This window comes from Amphimedon queenslandica, unplaced genomic scaffold, assembly GCF_000090795.2.
Source record: "Amphimedon queenslandica unplaced genomic scaffold, v1.1 AMPQUscaffold_13423, whole genome shotgun sequence".
Taxonomy (NCBI): domain Eukaryota; kingdom Metazoa; phylum Porifera; class Demospongiae; order Haplosclerida; family Niphatidae; genus Amphimedon; species Amphimedon queenslandica.
This window is the reverse complement of record NW_003546341.1, coordinates 218,974-239,804: the sequence shown is the minus strand read 5'-3', so window position 1 is coordinate 239,804 and position 20,831 is coordinate 218,974. Positions and strand designations below refer to the sequence as shown.

Below are 20,831 nucleotides of genomic sequence, written 5' to 3'. Positions count from 1 at the left end.
TGCCCTACTCCCAGTCTCCCTACCTCAATTCAACACCATCCATCCTTATGTACCCAGTAACCAGACCACTGGATACCAGAGTCTCATTGATGAGTTGGAGTCTCATTTGTGTAGTATCACTGGGTATGATAAGTTCTCCTTCCAGCCCAACAGTGGGGCCCAGGGGGAATACGCTGGACTCTGTGCTATACTGGCCTATCTGAGGGATAAAGGGGAGGGGCAGAGAGATGTAAGTGACACCCACTTTGAGATTAAGAGTACATGTATATTTTATATGAGTTTCATGCAATACTGTATACATGTATGTAAATCCAAGATGATTTTTGTTTGGTAAGAGTGATAATACACGTATCTAGAAAATTCGTCTGTGATAAAATAATGAGGTTATTTCTTTTTTTTTGCCAATAAATTAATCTGTGTTGAATATTTTTGTTTCATAATGTGTGTTAATTACATGTACGTGTATATTAATTATCATATAATGTGTCTTTATTATTATTATTATTATTATTATTATTATTATTATTATTATTATTATTATTATTATTATTATTATTATTATTATTATTATGTAGATATGTCTGATACCAGCCTCAGCTCATGGTACTAACCCAGCCAGTGCAATAATGGCTGGTCTTAAAGTGGTTGAGATACCAATGAACAAAGAAGGAGAAGTCACTAAAGACTCTTTTAAACAAAAAGTAAGAGAAAGGAAGAGAGAGAAACTGGGAGACAAATGGGCCTAAGATTATTATCTAAATTTTGACTACATACCATAATATAGCAGTAAATATAATAAAATCAACGATGGGGGACAAATGTGCTAATAAATTATTTCTATTTATTGCATGTACATGCACGTTATATGCACACTGTAACTTTCTAATTTTATGTAGAAGATGGCCTAGGCCTAGGCCCTATATACATGTACAGTTAGATTTGAAATGGGAAGTAACTTTTGATTGTTACTCTCATAATCATTCCCTTATCATAACCATACTCTTATTATCTTTATCCTTATCCTTTATCCTTTCCCACCATCTCTCCCTCCCTCCCTCACTCTTTTCTTCCTCTAGATAGAAGAAGCTGGTGATAAGTTAGCCACCATTATGGTGACCTATCCCTCCACTAGTGGTGTGTTTGAAGACTCCATTAGAGAGGTCTGTGACATGGTACACTATTATGGAGGACAGGTAAGGAAATCTTATTCCTATACATGTACATGTACTCTGTTTTGTTTAAACCATTATCCTCTTTGTTTGAAGCTGCTATATAGTTGTCCTGGCATGCTTTGATTGTCATAAAAAATTACATTGTTCAAACTGTGAAGTGTATTGTCATGCTTGTGTCAGTTACTATAGCAAAGCTGTCTCAGCTATATGTTGTCTACTCATGTTTGTCCATGCATTCTCCACGTTAGCATGAATAAAAAGTTGCCTAAATATAGTCTTTCAAGTTTTAGGCCTTGCTTACATGTTCAATGTTCATGCAAGCTCATTGTGTCACCTGCATGCAAGGGCATCAGTCGTTGCTGCATGATGACATCAGCTGCATGCTGTTTAAAAACATGTACTGATGTACATACTCAATCGTATGTGCTAAATTTTTAATTTAAAAAACTGACAAGGCATTACACGTACATGTATATACACACACATGTACATGTAAAGGTGGGTTCGGCCCAAGGGTGATATCAGTTCAAAGTATCCTCGGTTTCAGGATAAAATTTCTATTCTGACACATACATTAGTCCCATTTGTTTATATAGCACTTCCAGTCATGACGCTAGCGCAAGAACCCACCTTTAGTTGATTATGAGATATATCTCACATACATGTACATGTAGCTAGCCCTTCCCTCCTTCTACTGACTACATGACACTATGGACTGGAGTGGAGGAGTGAAACACTGCACTATTGTTTTGGTAGCTGTCATTATGTGTATACCATGACAATAGAGTACATGTAGATGAAGGAGTAAAGAACCAATGGTCACAATATATAACTAATTATTTATAGTGCCATAAGTCATATACTTACTAAAAATTAATAGAATTTTTAAATGTAAACTATCATATCATTATAGCTATAAAAAACATCTACAATACAAATAATATTAATTATTAATAAGAAAGTTTGTTGCAAAATCAAACAGTTACTTTTAATGTTACTAATATATGCTTTGATACTTTTCACGCAAGGAGTCTTTACTGTTTGCTGTAATGCTTAGTCCATTAGAAGTCTGATGGTACAATGCTGTACTTTCATCTTGAGTAGTCCTCAGAGCTCTAACAAGACCGAAATGTTCGCCATATGCAGATATTGTTACTGAGATCTGCTCATTAAATTCAAAATTAACCCCTGGAAGACTCATGATTCGATTTACTCTATCTTGTGTGGTGTTTATGTTACTCCGAAGTCTCTGGAATCTTCTACTTATTTTACCAAACGACTCTGCTGCTTTACCAAACTTGTGAGAAAGAATAATTGTGGTTGCTCCAGCTGCAGTTGTAGTAGCTGCTGTTGCTGCTACTGTAAGAGGTACACCAATAGCAGTTCCAATCCCGGCAGTAAATACTCCAATTAGTACTGATGCTGCTATACCAGCAGCTGCTACTCCTGCAGTAGCTGCTCCACCAGCTACTCGTGCTCTCAATTGTTTCTCTTCTGCTTCATTTTCTAGTCTCCTGCACTCTCTTTCAGCTCTATCACAACTTGTCGCAAATTCTCGACAACGTTCAAGAAGTACTGCACACTGTTCCTTGCAGTCTTGAATTGTTTCGTTGATTTCAACAATCAACTGTGCAACACTTTTGAAATCCTCTTCCTCTACGTCTTGTATTACAGTAGCAGTCTTATTGTCAATTTTCCAAAAAAGATCATCAACTTTATCAAGGTATGTGTGAACTGCTTCCATGGTGCTGTTCAAATGTTGATATGAAACCTTTACTTCATGTACCCGCCTCACTTCATTGCATTTACGTATTTCATCCAGCTCATCTTTTGCCTCTTGCACCAATGCTTTGACTTCGGAAGCAGAATTACCGAAAGCATTTGCAATGCCTGGCAGCTTTGAATGTAAATCTGTAAAGAATTCCTCTATCTGAGTGACTGATACGAAAGGCATTTTAACTTAGAAATAATAGTCGTTCCTACCTTCCAGATATGTAGTAGCAGACTGTATACTGATTCCTTTATATACACATGACATCAGCTGATTAATAACTATAGTAACTTAACTAGTGGGGTGACTACCAACCTCACAGTTGAATTCATACACAGCACATGCATACTTACCATATAGTATGGGTACAACAGCTAAAATTCATAATAATTATTATCAAAAAACTCTTTACAAGTAACACATTAATAGCATAAAGGAAGAAAAGATTAGCACACAATATAAAAGCTAGAATCTGAACGTGTATGTCTGCTCTCTGGTAAATCCTACAGACCCCCAGATACGACGCCCTTGAGCTGCCATGAGGCTCATGATATCCATGATACCCAGTGGTCTGGTTACTGGGTACATATGGATGGATGGTGTTGAACTGAGGCAGGGACACTGGGAGTAGAGCACTGATAGGGTTGAGTTTCATAGTACAGGATCCGGAACCCTAGGAGGGGGAGGGGGGAATTGAGAAGAAAGGGAGGTAATGTTTATTGCTTATAATGTGTAAGTGGAGGAATTTCTTGAGTAAATTTATCAAGCAAGAAAATTACTGCTAGGCTAATAGGCAGAAATTTAAGAATAATCTATGATCTATCATTAAACTGTATAAAAAATTAAACTGTACTTATACATGTACATGTACAGTAAATAGAACTACATGTACTTATTATTATTATTATCATTATTATTACCAGTAGTATCATAGAGTGACTTCATGTAACATAACAACTTAGCCTTTGAATGATAATACTAACAATAAATAAATAAGTACATGTAAATAAAATTAATGCATAAAGAAATGAATAAATAGATAAATGAATGATAATACTAATAAAGCAAATAATCAGAAGGAAAAAAAAGGAAGAAAGAGAGAGGGGACAGTGTGTTACCTATTAAAGACAGGATGAGTTAGATAAGGTGTCTCCCTCTCATGGCCACTACCAGTGATACTGAAATGATCAATAGATTAATTAAACTCTATACTGTAAAAATATTTATCTGATGCTGCCCTTGAAGCCATGATTCTCCTTGTCTATCTTTTTGTTGAAGCTGCTTTTTGTGGTGTGACTGGTTTAGTTTGCATTACTCCATGTCATGTGCATGTCCTTATTAAGCCAGCAATAAAAATAAAACTGTAATAACTTGGCTATTTGCATCCAATGCAAATTTTTATATGATATATTTTTTCAACAAACGTGCTACTTTTCACAAGTGCCTAGAACAGTAAATATATTGAGCCTGACTTGATGACTATTCCTTATGATTTTTATAAACTTGTCAATCATTTTTCAAAACTTCTGCAAATGCTGCCACATTACCTGTGTATGAATGTTATAACTACACTAAACAACTAAACTTAATAACTATACGTATAGGTTATACAACGAGGTGAGGTATCTATGGCATTTATCATACCGAGGGCCGTAGGCCCGAGGTATGATAAGGCCATAGATACCGACACAGAGTTGTATAACCAACTTCTACCATGTACTAAAATAAACAACTAGTTTACTTAGCAACACTTACCAACAGCATTGCATGCATGCCTATTTTTAGCAGGAGGTTAATAAGTAATTTCCCGGGCAAACTTATTAACCTCCCGGGCAAACTTATTAACCTCCCGGACAAACTTATCAACCCCCCGGGCAAACTTATTAACCTCCTATTACCAGGGAAATTACTTATCAAACCTCCTAGTGGTAAATAAGTTATTTATGAACCTAAAAGCAAGCAATCTGATTGGTCAATTGCAACTAGGCATGGTAGAATAATATAACTATACTTAATAACTACATTAATAACTAACAGTCCCATCTCCATAGTGACGTATGTTTATCTTCTTTTCGTCACACCTCCTCTGTTAATGCTAATGTCATCATTATTGTATCAAAGACAGTTTCATTATTGATAGTCCAACCTAACAGTCTCAGGCCTAAGGAGGACAAAACAGAATTACATGTAATTTTATGAGTATGCATAATATGTACAGTAGAGGTGTGTAAGGACATCAATATGTATCAAAGAATGTAATAAAAATTTGGTATGATTTTGGAGCCATTTTTGGAAAAAACCAAAGCCTCATCCTTCTCACCACTTGTAAAATCATTTAATCCTGGAGCATCAAATTTCATGTTATTAATAATAACACATAGTCCTGGACCACATTGATATGCATCTATTATACAAATGATACTCATCCTGTTGTTAATACAATGGTAAACTTGCCTGAATCTGATGAAGCCATTCTTGTATCTACTTGTCAACTAACTTTTTCACACATAACCCACCCACCTTACATCACCTCAGTAGCTCATCTACAATGTACAGTACATGTAATTATAATAAGAAACTGTGAATGTATTTGAACTTGACTTTCACTAAAGATTCCTAGAAATGTAGTGTGATTTACATACCACGCCACTTGTTACATCTTTGTGGTGTGTTTGAAGACTCCATTAGAGAGGTCTGTGACATGGTACACTATTATGGAGGACAGGTAAAGAAATCTTATTCCTATACATGTACATGTACCCTGTTTTGTTTAAACCATTATCCTCTTTGTTTGAAGCTGCTATATAGTTGTCCTGGCATGCTTTGATTGTCACGAACAATTACATTGTTCAAACTGTGAAGTGTATAGTCATGCTTGTGACAGTTACTGTAACAATAACTTCCCCTTAAAAGCTGCATCATGCAGCTGCATGTCGTCTGTACACGTTAGCAATGAAAATTTGCCTAAATATAGTTCTGAGCTTTGCTTCTTCATGCAAGCCAGTGTGTTGCATTGTACATGTAGATGACAATGTGTCTCTAAAAACTGTGTCACATTTTTATGGTTGCATTACATCTGCATACTCTGCAAAGATTCATTGTCACTTATTTTATTAATTACATTTGTGAAAGATTTTTCAATGATTTTTAAGCGTAAAATGATATAATCGCAGTAATATTCAAAAATTTTAATGTACATGTAAACAGTTAAAACAGTTTCAATTCACATCTACCTGCTGTACTTGTGGCAATAGCAAGACAATTTACGGCGCTACATGTATTGTGATAATTGTTTATTCACTCCTACTTACCATTCTATTGTTATGGCATAATGCTAGCTACCTAATAGTGCAGCTTGTTTCACTCCTCCACTCCAGTACATAGTTTTGCATAGCCAGGCTAGCTACAAGACAACCTAGCCCACTGATAGTTTAAAAGCACAAACAACTTACGTGTATGTGTTTATTTATATTAGATCATTTCTGACTATAATTGACAAATCAGTATATTCAAATTTTGTATGTTCTGTGAAAGAAGCATTCTTTGCAAAATTACAGAACAATTCTGTACTCTGTGTATAGATTTAATTTTCAATGGAATGCGGCAAGTTGAATTTTTTTCACTAGAACAGAATATGTATAATGTTGTGCAACTTTTTTTCATTAAATACAGTAGGTAAAAGGATGGGTGTATTAGTGTGGAAATGATATACATTGTACATGTACATCTAGTTATAGCTACCTCTGCTGAAATACAACAATAGTAAGCAGATACAGGCATTACAGATTTATAAAATATGCAGTAGTACAAACACCAGCTTTACACAACTTTCCTCTTTGATCTTTAAGCAATGAATTAAATTAACAGCATAATCATATTAGAGGTTTTATAAAATATTATTAATACCATCATTGTTGGTCTTTATCATCCTTTGCCACTTTTTTCTGCAAGCATACGTAATATAGTTTCCAAGGCTACACATAACAATGCAGAATTTTGTTAAATAATTATCAAAAAACACTCTACACATAGCATATTAATAGCAAGATAGTTTAATAAAGAAGAAAAAATTAGCACACAATATCCAAGTTAGAATTTGTATGTGTACATCTGCACTCTGGTTACTCTTAAACTCTCAGCATCACCAAATGTTAGCTGTTGATGAAATTTTCTATGTAGCTCAAATTCTGTTTGAGCATCTCGCCTAACTAATGCATTTGATGGCGTGCGTTGTCTATTAAAAATAAATAATGGAGCAAAATATAAAAACAAACCTTTTGATATAATAGTGCTTAGAAAAAGATAATTCCATTTGTATAGTCTGTACTCTTCTTTCTTCTTCTGGTACATTTACTAATTTTTCAATTTTACCTTGGACTTTCTTTATTATGTCGGTTAGATTTTTATCAGCAGAAACTTCTTCAATAACTATTGCAAATGTTTTTATCAAAATGCTGCCTTCATTTTTGTCGTAGTAAGAGGCTGTATGACCTCGTGTTGATGCAAATATTGTCATGATATCAGCTGCATCTCTTATGTTCTTACTAGTAGCACTTGCATTAGCACTTGGAGGTGGGGATTTAGATGGGAATGAAAAAACTTTTTCCTTTTTATCCCCACGACAGGCATCAATCATGAATACTTTAGGTATTCCAGCAAGAGAGGGACAATTTGTAGCATGGAAGCGCTTTTCCAAATCATGAACCTTGACCTCTTCTCCATCAGTGCCATAGACAACATCACCTTCTCCTCCATGACTGGATATAATGAGGAAGAAGGCTCCTTTGTGCTCCATTTTACTGTATCTATCTGCAATAGATTTTATTTCTGCTGCTGTTAGATTCTGATGGACTTTGACATCAAATCCAAGTTTTTTAAATGTGACCTTTACACTAGCTTCATCCTTGTCACCACTTGGAAGATTGTCTAATCCGTCACCATAAAATTCTGTGTTATTAATAAAAACACAGATTCCTGGCTCACACTGGTATGACTCTATTGTATAATGTATACAGAATTAATAATAATCACTCTATTGCTAACTCACCTGATTCATTTATTGTCTTTATTGAAGTCATGTCTCTGAGAAACCCTTCCCAGCCATCTACAAGTTTTTGGATCATTAAACAATGCACTATAAATCTTACAGCTATCAAAATTTAATGGTGATCTTGATGCCATTCTTCCTTCTTGTCTGTCTTTACGTTGAAGTTGCTTTGTTGTGGCGTGACTTAATTAATTGTTCCATTGTATAGCAAAGTTGTTATAAAGCAGTTGTTGTATAATCTATACATATCTCATTAATCAGATTCATAGATGAAATAGTACTGGTATCGTATACATGTACATGTACATAATACGCTGATACAGCCTCTACCTCAAGTACTTATTACCCTTGGGCCTTCAGCCTTGGGTGATATCAATTCAAACTATCTTCAGTGTCGAGATATTAACTCATACATGTGCATCATCATAATATACATGTACATCATCATCACTCTTTCTTTTCTCCTACCTCCTTTCTCTCTCTCTCACTCCCCTCCTCCCTCAGGTATATGTAGATGGTGCTAATCTCAATGCTCAGGTTGGGCTCTGTCGTCCTGGGGATTATGGAGGAGATGTGTCTCATCTCAACCTTCACAAGACCTTCTGTATACCTCATGGTGGGGGCGGACCGGGAATGGGACCTATTGGAGTGTGAGTACGGAAACATGGGAATAAGTCTTTTTTCAATTAATTGTGTGGGTGGTGATATTACATCTACCGTATAGTGGAAATATTGGCAGGGAATTGATATTGGGGAATCAGCATGAAAGTGCCATTTGTTTATTCTTCACGTGCTCGATGACATGTTCAGCTGTACAGTATATACATAATTGAGTATGTACATGTATGTGTTACTAAAAATAGCCAGACCTTGTGTAATGCATTACATTCTAACTACGAGTGTAGACGTACCGTGTCATATGGACAGTGTGTGTGTGTGTCTATTAATAGAACATGCTATTTTTAGTACTATAGTTATAATAACTTTTTTTGTGATAATACAAGCTAAGGCACTTGTACAATTTGTGATAACATGTCACTTTAACTTATATTTATAATTATAATTGTATAATAGTTATTAATATTATTTATTATTATAAATAATATTTATTATTATAAATATTATTATTTTCTTATTTATTTATTTTATTTCTGTATTTATTTATTTATTTATTACTGTAGTAAGGCTCATTTAGCTCCATACCTACCTGGTCATCCAGTAACTGGTCCTAATCCATTAAAGTCCTTTGGAACAGTATCATCAGCAGCATGGGGCTCTGCCTCCATCATACCAGTCTCATGGGCTTACATACTAATGATGGGAAGCAAAGGATTGAAGAAAGCTTCTGAAGTGAGAGAGGGAGAGGGAGGGAGGGAGGAAGGGGAGAGGGAAAGGGAGAGAGGGAGGGAGGGAGAGTAGGAATATCATATAAGCCATACATTGGTTTAAAATTTCGCGATTTAGCTGCATTTTTGTATTCACGAATAAAAATTTTGCAATTTTAATGTAATTACCGCACCTACTATACAATCAGCATGCTACCGGTATTTTGTGGATTTTAGTTATGCGAATTTTTTCAAAATGCAAAAATCGCAAAATTTAATTCCCACAAAAATAATATTATATGGTGTATTTGGTATGAGATAAATGGATAGCAATTGTGAATAAAAGAGCATATATTCAAAAATAAAATTTTTATTATTATAAATAATGGTTATTAATAAGTTAATCTAAGAATTTATTAAGAGCTACAATATAACTATAACATTACTTTATTTGGTTAATTAAATTGCTTCAATTTACCTGACTATAATCTAAACTATAATTATATATACATTATGCTTATGCATGTAGTAGTGTATGATAGTAGGAAATATTATGTATAATTTTATTTTATTTTATTTTATTTTATTTTATTTTCAGATAGCAATAGTCAATGCTAATTACATGGCAGCAAGACTAAAGGGACACTATAATATCCTGTTCCGTGGAACTAATGGTAAGAGAGTATACTAATAGTGTACTAATAATATACTAATAATATACTAGCAATGTATACTTGCACTAACAATGCATTATTTATTTGGAAAATTATTTATTTTTTATGCATATACATGTTCTTAAATTGAATAGCAAGTTTGAGCTGATTCTGACTTTAAATTTTCCAAGTTATGACCATTTTAAAAAATTGGCCAAAATCTGAAAAAATCACTGTACTATAGCCCATGGTTTTTTCCGAAAAATTGCTAAAAAATTACCCCCAATTTTTATTACATTTTCTGATACATATTGATGTCCTTATGCTGTGTAGAAAGTTTGAGCTGATTCCGACTTAAATTTTTAAAATTATGGCCATTTTAAAAATTGGCTAAAATCTGAAAAAATCCCTGTACTATAGCCCATGGTTTTTCCCGAAAAATGGCTAAAAAATCACCCCCAATTTTTACTACATTTTCTGATACATATTGATGTACTTATGCTGTGTAGAAAGTTTAAACTGATTCTGACTTAAATTTTTTAAGTTACAGCCATTTTTAAAAATTAGCCAAAATCTGAAAAAATCCCTGTACTATAGCCCATGGTTTTTTCAAAAAAATTGCTAAAAAATCACCCCTAATTTTATTACATTTTCTAATACATATTGATGCTCTTATGCTGTGTAGAAAGTTTGAGCTGATTCCGACTTAAATTTTTCAAGTTATGACCATTTTTCAAAATGGGCCCAAATCTGAAAAAGTCCCTGTACTGTAGCCCATGGTTTTCTACAAAAAAAATGGCTGAAAAAAATCACCCTCAATTTTTATTACATTTTCTGATACATAATTAAGTAAATTATCATCATCATCATCATCATCATCATCATCATCATTATTATTATTATTATTATTATTATTATTATTATTATTATTATTATTATTAGGATTCAATGCTCACGAGTTCATACTGGATACCAGGTGCTTTAAGAACACTAGTGGCATTGAAGCTATTGACATTGCTAAGAGAATGCAGGACTATGGTAAGAGAAGAGAAAGAGAGAAAAATAAAGTTATTTCTAGATATTTTTCTGTTACTTCATGTTTACAGATTTCACAAATTTTATAATAATAATTATAATAAATTTAAATTCTTGAAAGTCTAATAATTTTAAATTAATACGTAAAGCATGTACATGTATACAGCATTTTAGCTCTATAGGCTCCAGAAAATTTAAATTAAAATTAAGACACGCATTACTTAATTTTCATGTCAATACATACATTATGTAAATAAATCTCCTCTTTCTCTCTCCCTCCCCCCAGGGTTCCATGCCCCTACTGTCTCCTGGCCAGTCAGTAATACTCTGATGATTGAACCAACAGAGAGTGAAGGAAAGGCAGAACTGGATCGATACTGTGACGCACTAATATGTACGTAATAATACGAAATAATATATATCACTCAAAATTTTTATTACATTTTCTGATACATATTGATGCTCTTATGCTGTGTAGAAAGTTTGAGCTGATTCCGACTTCAAGTTACGACCAATTTAAAAAATGCCAAAATTCTGAAAAATCCCTGTACTATAGCCCATGGTTTAGAAAGTGAATTTTTTCCAAAAAAATAACTATCCAATTTAACTATCCACCATATGGTATTTTTTTGTCAATTATAGTCACATATTTGAGTAAAATACATGTACATTGTATAGAGGCTACATTGTAATCATCTCCTTCTATATATTCAATAATTATTATTAGTATTAATTTTATTATTTGGTTTTTGGTCTTTCTTTGTTTTTTGTTGTCCTTCTCCTTCTATAGTTCATCCTTTGCCTTAAACTCCAAACATCACTAAACCATTAGACCTTGTTACATGTAGCTAGGTCCATTTCACAGGAAAGATATACATGTACATGTACATGTATAAAATAATGTTAACGCTATACAGTACATGTACATGTACATATGTACTGTACTATAGTGCTGTATTAAGTTTGTATATAGCAATGGAAGATTTAGCTCCTTCTTTTTTCATAATTTTACACTATTAATATTAATTTTTAACTAAAGCATTTTACAAATCACTTTCTTAATTTAGTTCATATCACTTGCATGTAGTGGGCGTGGTAATTACTGGGCGTGGCTATTAGTGAGTACTATATACTATTGGTAGTATAGTGTAGTTAGTGTGTGACTTGGTTCATATTTCATTAACATAATTATTGAATGTGATATGTACCTCTAACCCTCTCCTACAGACTACCTGTCTACTTTCTATTTACTATTGAAATATATTTGATGTGTAACTATACAGTATATGTACTTATTGAAATTATTATTATCAAGCTACTCTCCCTCTCTCTCTCTCTCTCTCTCTCTCTCTCTCTCTCTCTCTCTCTCTCTCTCTCTCTCTCTCTCTCTCTCTCTCTCTCTCTCTCTCTCTCTCTCTCTCTCTCTCTCTCTCTCTCTCCCTCCCTCTCTCTCTCTCCCTCCCTCTCTCTCCCTCTCTCTCTCTCTCCCTCCCTCTCTCTCTCTCCCTCCCTCTCTCTCCCTCCCTCTCTCTCCCTCCCTCTCTCTCTCTCCCTCCCTCTCTCTCTCTCCCTCCCTCTCTCCCTCCCTCTCTCCCTCCCTCTCCCATAGCTATTAGACAGGAAATCTCTGAAGTAGAAGAAGGCAAATACGACATTAAGAACAATGTACTAAAGGTTAGTACCCTCTCTCTCTCTCTCCCTCTCCTCCGCTCCAGTACTCCTCTCATTTATTAATTATTTAATTTATTATTATTAATTATTAGATTATCTGGAATGCTATGTACAGCTCATGTACCAGTACATAGTTCCAATTACTCATAAATATTTATTATAATTATTATAATTAATATTACTACATCCTATAAACACACACACATACATGTACATGTACATGTATATGTACATTTACTTATACATGTATGTGTACATGTATTCCCTTGCAGCTGTTTTAGTGTACATAATATTTTGAATTGATATCCTGTAGTTGTTACAGGAAGCTGGGGACATTGTTTGTATTGTTCTTATCAGCAAAAATTCAAAGTGTCTAATGTTCCCCTTTTACTATAATTACTCTCACAGAACAACAATACCTGCATTATCATAACCACCTCCCCCCTCTCTCCCCCCCTCTCTTTCTCTCTCTCTCTTTCTCTAGAATGCTCCTCATCCCATGTACTTGGTGACAGCCTCAAACTGGCCATTCCCCTACTCAAGAGAGAAGGCTGCCTTTCCAGCTGTAAGTATTTCAAACTTGTACATTTAAATATACAGAACTGCATACATGTATGTACCTGTACATGAACATTTAAATATATGTACATGTACATGTACCTTTAACATACTCTTTATGTACATGTATGTATCCCCATATGTATCTTAATATTTTGTTATATATACATGTACATGTACATGTATATATTATATCTATTAAGTGGTATTTTAAATTAATTGTTACTGCCACCCAATACCACTCCCTTCCATCAATCAAATAAACCTCTACAGTACATGTAATTAATTATGTGACAAAGATTATTAATGTGGTTTTTATATACATGTACATGTACATGTCACATACAATATGTACAGTATAGTCTCTCTTAATGGACACTCTCTATAGCGTACACCTCCATTTAACGGACAGCACCTAGTGTACCAATTACATTCCTTACTGTATAAAATAACCTCCACATAAAGGACACCTCTGTATATTAGAGACACTGTCTTGACACAAAGCCTCCATTATATAGAGGCTACACTGTCCATTATTATCAATAAGTGTCCATTATAGAGGCTTCAATGTAGTGGTTTATTATCATAGTCATACTACTATGCTGGCATGCCTTTGCCTTGTGTGGCCAGATACCTCAGTCCTTAGGCAGTGCCTTACCAACACCTCAAGGCTTTGGTTTCCAGATCACTATAGAGTATGGAGAGTTGCTAGGAGACATTATGATAATGGAGATAATGTGGTTGGCAACTGCCTCATTATCTTAAGTAATGTATCCATAGTGTTCTTTATTCTTTACAAAGCGTGGTTGGCAACCCGGACTTTGATGGTTAAAAACTCGTACAAGTTTGATAGCTATAGAGTATTGTTCCGTCTATAGAGAATAAAGAATGGGCGTGTCCCTTTTCTTTGAAAAGGATTCAAACTATCTACTTGGTAGATAGTGTTTTGACAATGGAGTTGGCAACCGACTTTGATGGTTAAGTAATAAAAAAACTCAAATTTGTACAAGCTGTACTTTAAGATACTCTCTGCCAAGCATAGTGCACAAGTATGTGTGTCTTTTGTTTGAAAAGGATTCACAGCTGCTTTTGTACATTAGGTTTGGTTTTGCACCTCTTCAAGCCTCTCTTAATGGACACTCTCTATAGCATGCACCAGCCTCCATTCAATAGTAATACCAATTAGATTAAAATAACCTCCACATAAAGGACACCTCTGTATAACAGAGACACTTTCTTTTATCAAAGTGTCTATATTATAAGAAGAAAGAGAGGGAAAGAGAGAGAGAGAGAGAGAGAGAGAGAGAGAGAAGAGAAAGGAAGAGTAGGTGCTACAGTATACAATAGTTAATGTACAAGTATTGATAGCTGATAGCAGGTGGATGAGAACACACTAACATGTCCTTAAGGCGGGAGTTACTGGCCAATCTACAAGAGCTTAATCCCTCCTCTCTTGTACCTGAATACACCATTAGAATATCTGACTCCTCCAGACAGCTGGAAATTTGAATGATTATACACTGTCTTCACTGCAGCCTCTTTATTAAGGACACCATTGGGTCCACACTACCTGTCCTTAATACATGTACAGTGTAGCCTCTTTATTAAGGACACCATTGGACCCACACTACCTGTCCTTAATACATGTACAGTGTAGCCTCTTTATTAAGGACACCATTGGGCCCACACTACCTGTCCTTAATACATGTACAGTGTAGCCTCTTTATTAAGGACACCATTGGGTCCACACTACCTGTCCTTAATACATGTACAGTGTAGCCTCTTTATTAAGGACACCATTGGACCCACACTACCTGTCCTTAATACATGTACAGTGTAGCCTCTTTATTAAGGACACCATTGGGCCCACACTACCTGTCCTTAATACATGTACAGTGTAGCCTCTTTATTAAGGACACCATTGGGTCCACACTACCTGTCCTTAATACATGTACAGTGTAGCCTCTTTATTAAGGACACCATTGGGCCCACACTACCTGTCCTTCATACATGTACAGTGTAGCCTCTTTATTAAGGACACCATTGGACCCACACTACCTGTCCTTAATACATGTACAGTGTAGCCTCTTTATTAAGGACACCATTGGGCCCACACTACCTGTCCTTAATACATGTACAGTGTAGCCTCTTTATTAAGGACACCATTGGGCCCACACTACCTGTCCTTAATACAGAGGTGTCCTCATTTCAGAGGTACTTTTGTATAGGCTTGTACCAATTGGGACATTACAAAATGTCCTCGTTATAAAGGTATCCTTGTATCTCATTATAGAGACTATACATGTATGCCTTCAATTCTCTCTCTATTTGACTGTGTACTGTATGGAGTATGATTGACTGTGTGCTTTAAACTTTCAGTCAGTTGAGGGACTACACCTCTTCACATTGTGTACCTGTACATGTACATTATTAGTTCTTATAAGTAGTACACATAATGTACTTCTTGTAGTAATGTGAACTAAGGGTAGTATGGGGTTTGAACCACTTGTGTATATTATGAATTATCATATATAGTACTGGCTTTAGTTTTGATGATAATTACTGTATCTTAGTTACTTACTATCTACTGTGCTCCTTTTTAATGTGAAAATTATTGCAGATTTTTGAGCTTAATTGTTATAGTGTCACACTTGCTTTTCTTCTCTTTTTATGATTATTGTAATAACTTTTCTCTCTCTCCCCTCCTCTCTCTCTCTCTCCCTCTCTCTCTCTCTCTCCCCCAGGAGTGGCTAAACCCATACAATAAAGTCTGGACTGGCAGTGCAAGAGCTAATGATGTCCACGGTGACAGGAACTTAGTTGCTACGCACAACCAAGAGCTAAAACCTCTTCGGTAAATCGAAAAACTTTAGAAAATTAAAATAATAAAAAAATTTTATGATTTTGCCTCATTTAAATGTCTTAACTCCTTTCTGCTGTCTTAAGAATTCAACAATTAAAATTATTATTAATAATATTTTCTCTTGTTCAATTTGCTTTAATTGTCTCTAATGTCTATATTTGTAGTTGTTTATATTATTTATCATCATTGTTTATTGTTGTTTATTGTTGTTTGTTGTTTATTGTTGTCACTGATATTTCTGATACGTTTTATGTATACATCATCAGTCAATATTATTATTATTATTTTTATTATTTATTGTAAATATCACTTCTTTCTTTCTCTGTCTTATTATTAACATGTACTTATTATTATTTTATTATTTGTGTTTTTGTTGTTAAAGAGTTGCTTTGTATCAATTGCATATTCTTTACAAATTTTGTCATTTGAAAATTACAGAGACCATATGCTGCCTTTAATTATTACATTGATCATAACTTTAAAAATTTAAGTCGGAATCAGCTCAAACTTTCTACACAGCATAAGGACATCAATATGCATCAGAAAATGTAATAAAAATTGGAGGTGATTTTTGGCCATTTTTCAGAAAAAACCATGGGCTATAGTACAGGGATTTTTTCAGATTTTGGCCGATTTTTAAAATGGTCATAACTTGAAAAAATTAAGTTGGAATCAGCTCAAACTTTCTACACAGCATAAGTAGATCAATATGTATTTTAAAATGTAATAAAATTGGGACTATTTTTAGAAAAAAAGCATAAGCTATAGTACAGGAATTTTTTATATTTTGGCCTTGCTGGTCATAACTCAAGCAATGCATGTTGGAATCAGCTCCACTTTCTACATAGCATAAGGACATCAAAAGTGAAGGTTGTACTGTATATAGTACAGGGTACTTTTCAAGAAATAATTTCCCATAGCTGCATGGCAACACTTGCTGGCACGATCAGTAATTTCAAGCAAAAAATTTTATTTTTGTCAAAAAACAACAACAACAACAAGACAAAACTTAAAGTGACAAAATGTGCAAAAGAAAAGAGAAGAAGAGAGAGAAGAAGAAAAGTAAGTGAGTGTTTTTTACAAAAATAATGTTAATGTGAAAGTGATCCAAAAAATTAATATAATAATAATAATAAGTGGGTAGTTATTATGAATGTAAATTAAAGTGACAAAATTGACGATTAGTTAGAATTAAGTGTATGCGAAGAGAAAAAATTAATACAAAAAACTCGAGCAGTAGTAATAATGATTAATCGTGATACCTGTTTCAAACCGTATTAAGATTAAAAAAAAAAATAATAAAATTAATTGATTGGTGATTAAACGTCATGATTAATGAATAATTAATGATTAGTGGATCGAGAGAAAAAAAGTGAAAAAAAAAGAATTTTTTAATTGTATGCGTGTGCATGCAAAAAGTGCATTAGAAATGTGTTAAATATTTAAAAATCTAGTAATTATAATAATAAGCTCTTTCTTTCTAATATTAATAATAATTATTAATAATAATTTTCACACTCCAAAAATTCTAATTTTCCTACTACATCTAATAGAGCTTTTAAATAATAATAATAATAATAATAATAATAATAATAATTAATAAGTAATTATTTAAAATCAGGAAGAACTCTACCTGAGGACAAACGACAGACAGTCTCTAATTAAAAGGACGGCTCCTCACTGCTTAAGTAAATTTGAAATGGTGAAATTAAATTTCCCAGGATCGACGACGCCTCCAGCAGTAAGAGCGGGGTGCTGTCCCTCAGTATGAGGTGGTGGGTGAGGGTATCCGTTACATTCCATGGTGGGCGGGGCCGAGAACGGATACGGGTGAGAAGGACTAGTAGGCGGAGTCGAACCTTGTTGCGCCGCCCCTCCACTAGTCGCCAAATGGTAGGTCTCGGTCGGTTGGCCATTAACCATCGTCCCTCCGAAACTAGGTGGAGGTAGAGCCCCAACGTTGGCAGGTAGAGGAGACTGTTGCGAGCTAAGAGGAGGGTAGGCCCAGGAAGGCTGTGTTATACATTCTCCTGGTTGATAATGACGCAACGCTCCAATATGAGGGGGCGGGGCAGCTATCGGGAACCCTCTATGGGATGGAGGAAGGTGGGGGAACTCGTATGGGACTACCTCACCAACTGGTGGAGACGTAAACCCACGTCTGGCTGCGAAATACTCCTCTGAAGTCGGAGGAACTGATCCAAAGAACTTTTGATCGGGGTGGTGAGTGTAGCAGGGGTAAGCGACGTGGCCTTTGCTGTCAAAGGGCGGAGTCATCGGGAGGGGACCGCCCTCCATTTTAATGCCTTGATGAGCAAACCCGTTCTCAGGCCCACCATTAGCGCCGGGCGATAGGGACGTGGGTGAGGTTAGTCCTTCACCGTACGGTTTTTGAGGGAGCTGATGAAGAAACCGATACCTTCGTCTCAGGAAGCTCCCGTTTTTAAACATCTCGGCACTTGCTGGGTGAAGTTTCCAGAAATTCCCTTTACCGGACGAGCCGTACTCCCGAGGGACCTTGATGAAACAATCGTTGAGACTCAAGTTGTGACGAATGGAGTTTTGCCAGGCAGGCCATCTTTTGCGATAATAGGCAAACTGTTGGATGATGAAATCGCAAATCTCACCCAGAGTGAGCATCTTGTTCGGAGACTGTGATATGGCCATTGCAATGAGAGCAATGTAAGAATAAGGTGGTTTCACGTCATCCTCACGACACTCGGTACCGGAAACAGACGCGGCCTTTTTACGACTTCTTGGCTTTTTCTGAGCTTCAGCTTTCTGGGCTTCCTTGGTTGTTTTGACTTGGTTCTCAATTTCGGCCGGAGCTGGAGCCTTAGTGAGCGGAGGAGGAGTAGAAGAAGGGACAGCATTAGTACCCATTATTGGCCTAGGAGGAGCAATGTTCTTATCGTTGTTGTTATTATGATTCATAGCTAAAGGGAGAGAGAGAGAGGAGAAAGGAGAGAGAGAGAAAGATATTAAAAAAGATTACAAACCATTAAAATAACATGAATGCAGCTCAAATCATTATACTGAGCAACAGATCATCAATTTTCTACAGACAATGCATGCAGGGCTGAAGTGTTATCAAAAGGAGGGACAGAGTGCATAGTGACTAAGTGAGTGCAAAGAGGATAGACGAGCCTATTTCCTCTACAAAGGCATTTAACACTTATCAATAATACTAAGCATTGATGCCAGTACAGCTTAGCATATGCTGCACCTGTGTCGAAGACTAATTAGTGCCTCTGGATTAGCTCCATGCCCGCTAAAACAGACTTCAGAGCTCATGAAAGAAAGACAGTGAAGTTGTCTAACCACACGCTACAGCCTGAGGCTCTTTTGAAAGTTTTAATCGGTTACAATTGGGAGCATCTTGGTGGAGTGGGCACCCGCTACACAAACTCGAGCTAAACTCTGAAATGCTCTTTTTGGAAGAAATAGACACAGCGCATATGCAAATGAAGGCTAGGAACTTTGCAAGAGATAAGCTTTCCCTCATTTCATTGCTGGCTGCAGCCCACTTCCTTTTACTGAGCTCAGTAGGAGAAGGAACTATAGCCAGAAATGAAAGAGGAGAACTGAGGAAGGCTACTATGGAAGTTGGAACAAGAGACTGGAGGAGGGAAACCAGCTAACATATGTCAGACATGCTAGTAATCAGTGGGTCTGCCATGCACACATGCAATCAGGCAGGCTGGCTCAGGGCTGTGGAGCAAACTTGAGAAAACAAACTAAAGGCCCCACTGGGATTAAGATGGTGCATCATCATGTAGAGCAACGAGACTATCTAATTATTATTATACAAAACAAACTACAGGTTGGCGTTAGTTTATTTGGAGGCTAAACACTGCAAGAGAGGGAAGGGGGAGATAGCTTTACCTATTGCTTGATGATGGGTAGTAGTTTTAGCAGTTGCACAGTGATGGAGACTGAGCTCTGGGACTTGGAAATTTTAGCCGCAGCGTCGGAGAAATGGAGAGACAAGAGAAGAAGAAAGGAGAGCTATGGGAGCAGCGACTGTGATAGCTCGGCCCGCTGGCCTCTGTTTATACTGCACATGCTGCAGATTGCCTTCCGGTGAATGCATAGAACTTTACCTGTAGTACTGGACCAGCACATATTATTAGATTAGCTTAATAAACTAGAGCACGTGTTCAATCCAGTGGCGGGCAATCTCCCGCGATTTGCAAAGCAAAAGGAAGGACTGAAAAGAAATCTCTTTTTTTTAAAGCAAAATAGAAGAGAAAGAATGCTTTATTGCATGCAGCCTAGTTTCTTATCTGTAGTGTGTATATCTAGTTTCCAGTATTCATAATGTATTAAGCTTAAGAAAACTCAGACTTCCACTGCTAAGTGGATATCATAATCCTTGTCCTGCTTGAGTGGACAGAGACTCCACTGGAACTGTCTCCAATGATAATTTATAATGAAAACAATTTACACACAAAGCAAGAGACTGGAAAGTGCCAATGAAAACTAGTAATGAATTATAACAACAGACACAGCATACTTTAAAATAATAAAACCCGACATTGTACATACACATATGAGAGAATTAAATTGCACAATGTTGAGGTGTATTCATAAGACATTTCTACAAGTTAACACAAGGAGACTTCACTGCACTGCAATGTGCTAGAGCTACAGTTTAGATAAATTATAATAGCTCAGTAAGACAATGGATTGTATTTCCTCATAGAATATATAATAACAAAATGTTTAAACAAACG

General features: G+C 35.6%; 4 protein-coding genes across 6 annotated transcripts in view; 1 reads left to right on the top strand and 3 right to left on the bottom strand.

Moving 5' to 3' along the window:
- The window catches only part of LOC100633849 (glycine dehydrogenase (decarboxylating), mitochondrial-like), a 26,328-nt gene extending 9,978 nt beyond the window's left edge, over positions 1-16,350 (top strand). Inside the window, exons 11-22 of one of the 2 annotated variants that reach the window (XM_019996081.1) lie at positions 1-229; positions 576-701; positions 1,077-1,134; positions 5,610-5,668; positions 8,495-8,640; positions 9,172-9,340; positions 9,914-9,989; positions 10,911-11,006; positions 11,290-11,397; positions 12,613-12,677; positions 13,159-13,239; positions 15,977-16,350. The exon at positions 1-229 is cut by the window's left edge and continues 32 nt beyond it. In XM_019996081.1, the coding sequence (XP_019851640.1) occupies positions 1-229; positions 576-701; positions 1,077-1,134; positions 5,610-5,668; positions 8,495-8,640; positions 9,172-9,340; positions 9,914-9,989; positions 10,911-11,006; positions 11,290-11,397; positions 12,613-12,677; positions 13,159-13,239; positions 15,977-16,090 (1,327 nt within the window). In that variant the 3' untranslated portion in view covers positions 16,091-16,350. Of the gene's footprint in view, positions 230-575; positions 702-1,076; positions 1,194-5,563; positions 5,669-8,494; positions 8,641-9,171; positions 9,341-9,913; positions 9,990-10,910; positions 11,007-11,289; positions 11,398-12,612; positions 12,678-13,158; positions 13,240-15,976 lie in introns of both variants that reach the window. The other variant, XM_019996080.1, reaches the window with a different exon arrangement.
- On the bottom strand, positions 2,016-5,549 carry LOC109581723 (uncharacterized). Of its 2 annotated transcripts, XM_019996083.1 has the most exons (3): positions 4,062-5,549; positions 3,864-3,921; positions 2,016-3,616 (listed from the first exon to the last, which is right to left on the bottom strand). In XM_019996083.1, exon 3 carries the CDS (start codon positions 3,124-3,126, stop codon positions 2,170-2,172), a length of 957 nt encoding a protein of 318 aa, XP_019851642.1. In that variant the 5' UTR covers positions 3,127-3,616; positions 3,864-3,921; positions 4,062-5,549; the 3' UTR covers positions 2,016-2,169. The 2 variants fall into 2 exon arrangements, with proteins under 2 accessions (XP_019851642.1, XP_019851643.1); XM_019996084.1 differs by lacking the exon at positions 3,864-3,921.
- On the bottom strand, positions 6,919-8,453 carry LOC109581722 (caspase-8-like). The gene is made up of 4 exons (XM_019996082.1): positions 8,091-8,453; positions 7,991-8,047; positions 7,218-7,938; positions 6,919-7,177 (listed from the first exon to the last, which is right to left on the bottom strand). Exons 1-4 carry the CDS (start codon positions 8,122-8,124, stop codon positions 7,033-7,035), a joined length of 957 nt encoding a protein of 318 aa, XP_019851641.1. The 5' UTR covers positions 8,125-8,453; the 3' UTR covers positions 6,919-7,032.
- A 740-nt stretch (positions 16,351-17,090) lies between the features above and the next one.
- Positions 17,091-20,150, bottom strand: LOC100634102 (forkhead box protein E3-like). The gene is made up of 2 exons (XM_003386357.3): positions 19,981-20,150; positions 17,091-19,031 (listed from the first exon to the last, which is right to left on the bottom strand). The coding sequence occupies exon 2, from the start codon at positions 19,027-19,029 to the stop codon at positions 17,773-17,775; it is 1,257 nt and encodes a 418-aa protein (XP_003386405.1). The 5' UTR covers positions 19,030-19,031; positions 19,981-20,150; the 3' UTR covers positions 17,091-17,772.
- Positions 20,151-20,831: the final 681 nt, after the last annotated feature.

Excerpts from the sequence above, each read along its gene's own strand:
- LOC109581723 (XM_019996083.1), bottom strand. The coding sequence starts at position 3,126 with ATGCCTTTCGTATCAGTCACTCAGATAGAGGAATTCTTTACAGATTTA.
- LOC109581722 (XM_019996082.1), bottom strand. The coding sequence starts at position 8,124 with ATGGCATCAAGATCACCATTAAATTTTGATAGCT. Across the intron at positions 7,939-7,990 it reads AAAGACAATAAATGAATCAG|AGTCATACCAGTGTGAGCCA; the intron begins GTGAGTTAGCAA and ends ATTATACAATAG. Across the intron at positions 7,178-7,217 it reads AAGCACTATTATATCAAAAG|ACAACGCACGCCATCAAATG; the intron begins GTTTGTTTTTAT and ends TATTTTTAATAG.
- LOC100634102 (XM_003386357.3), bottom strand. The coding sequence starts at position 19,029 with ATGAATCATAATAACAACAACGATAAGAACATTGCTCCTCCTAGGCCA.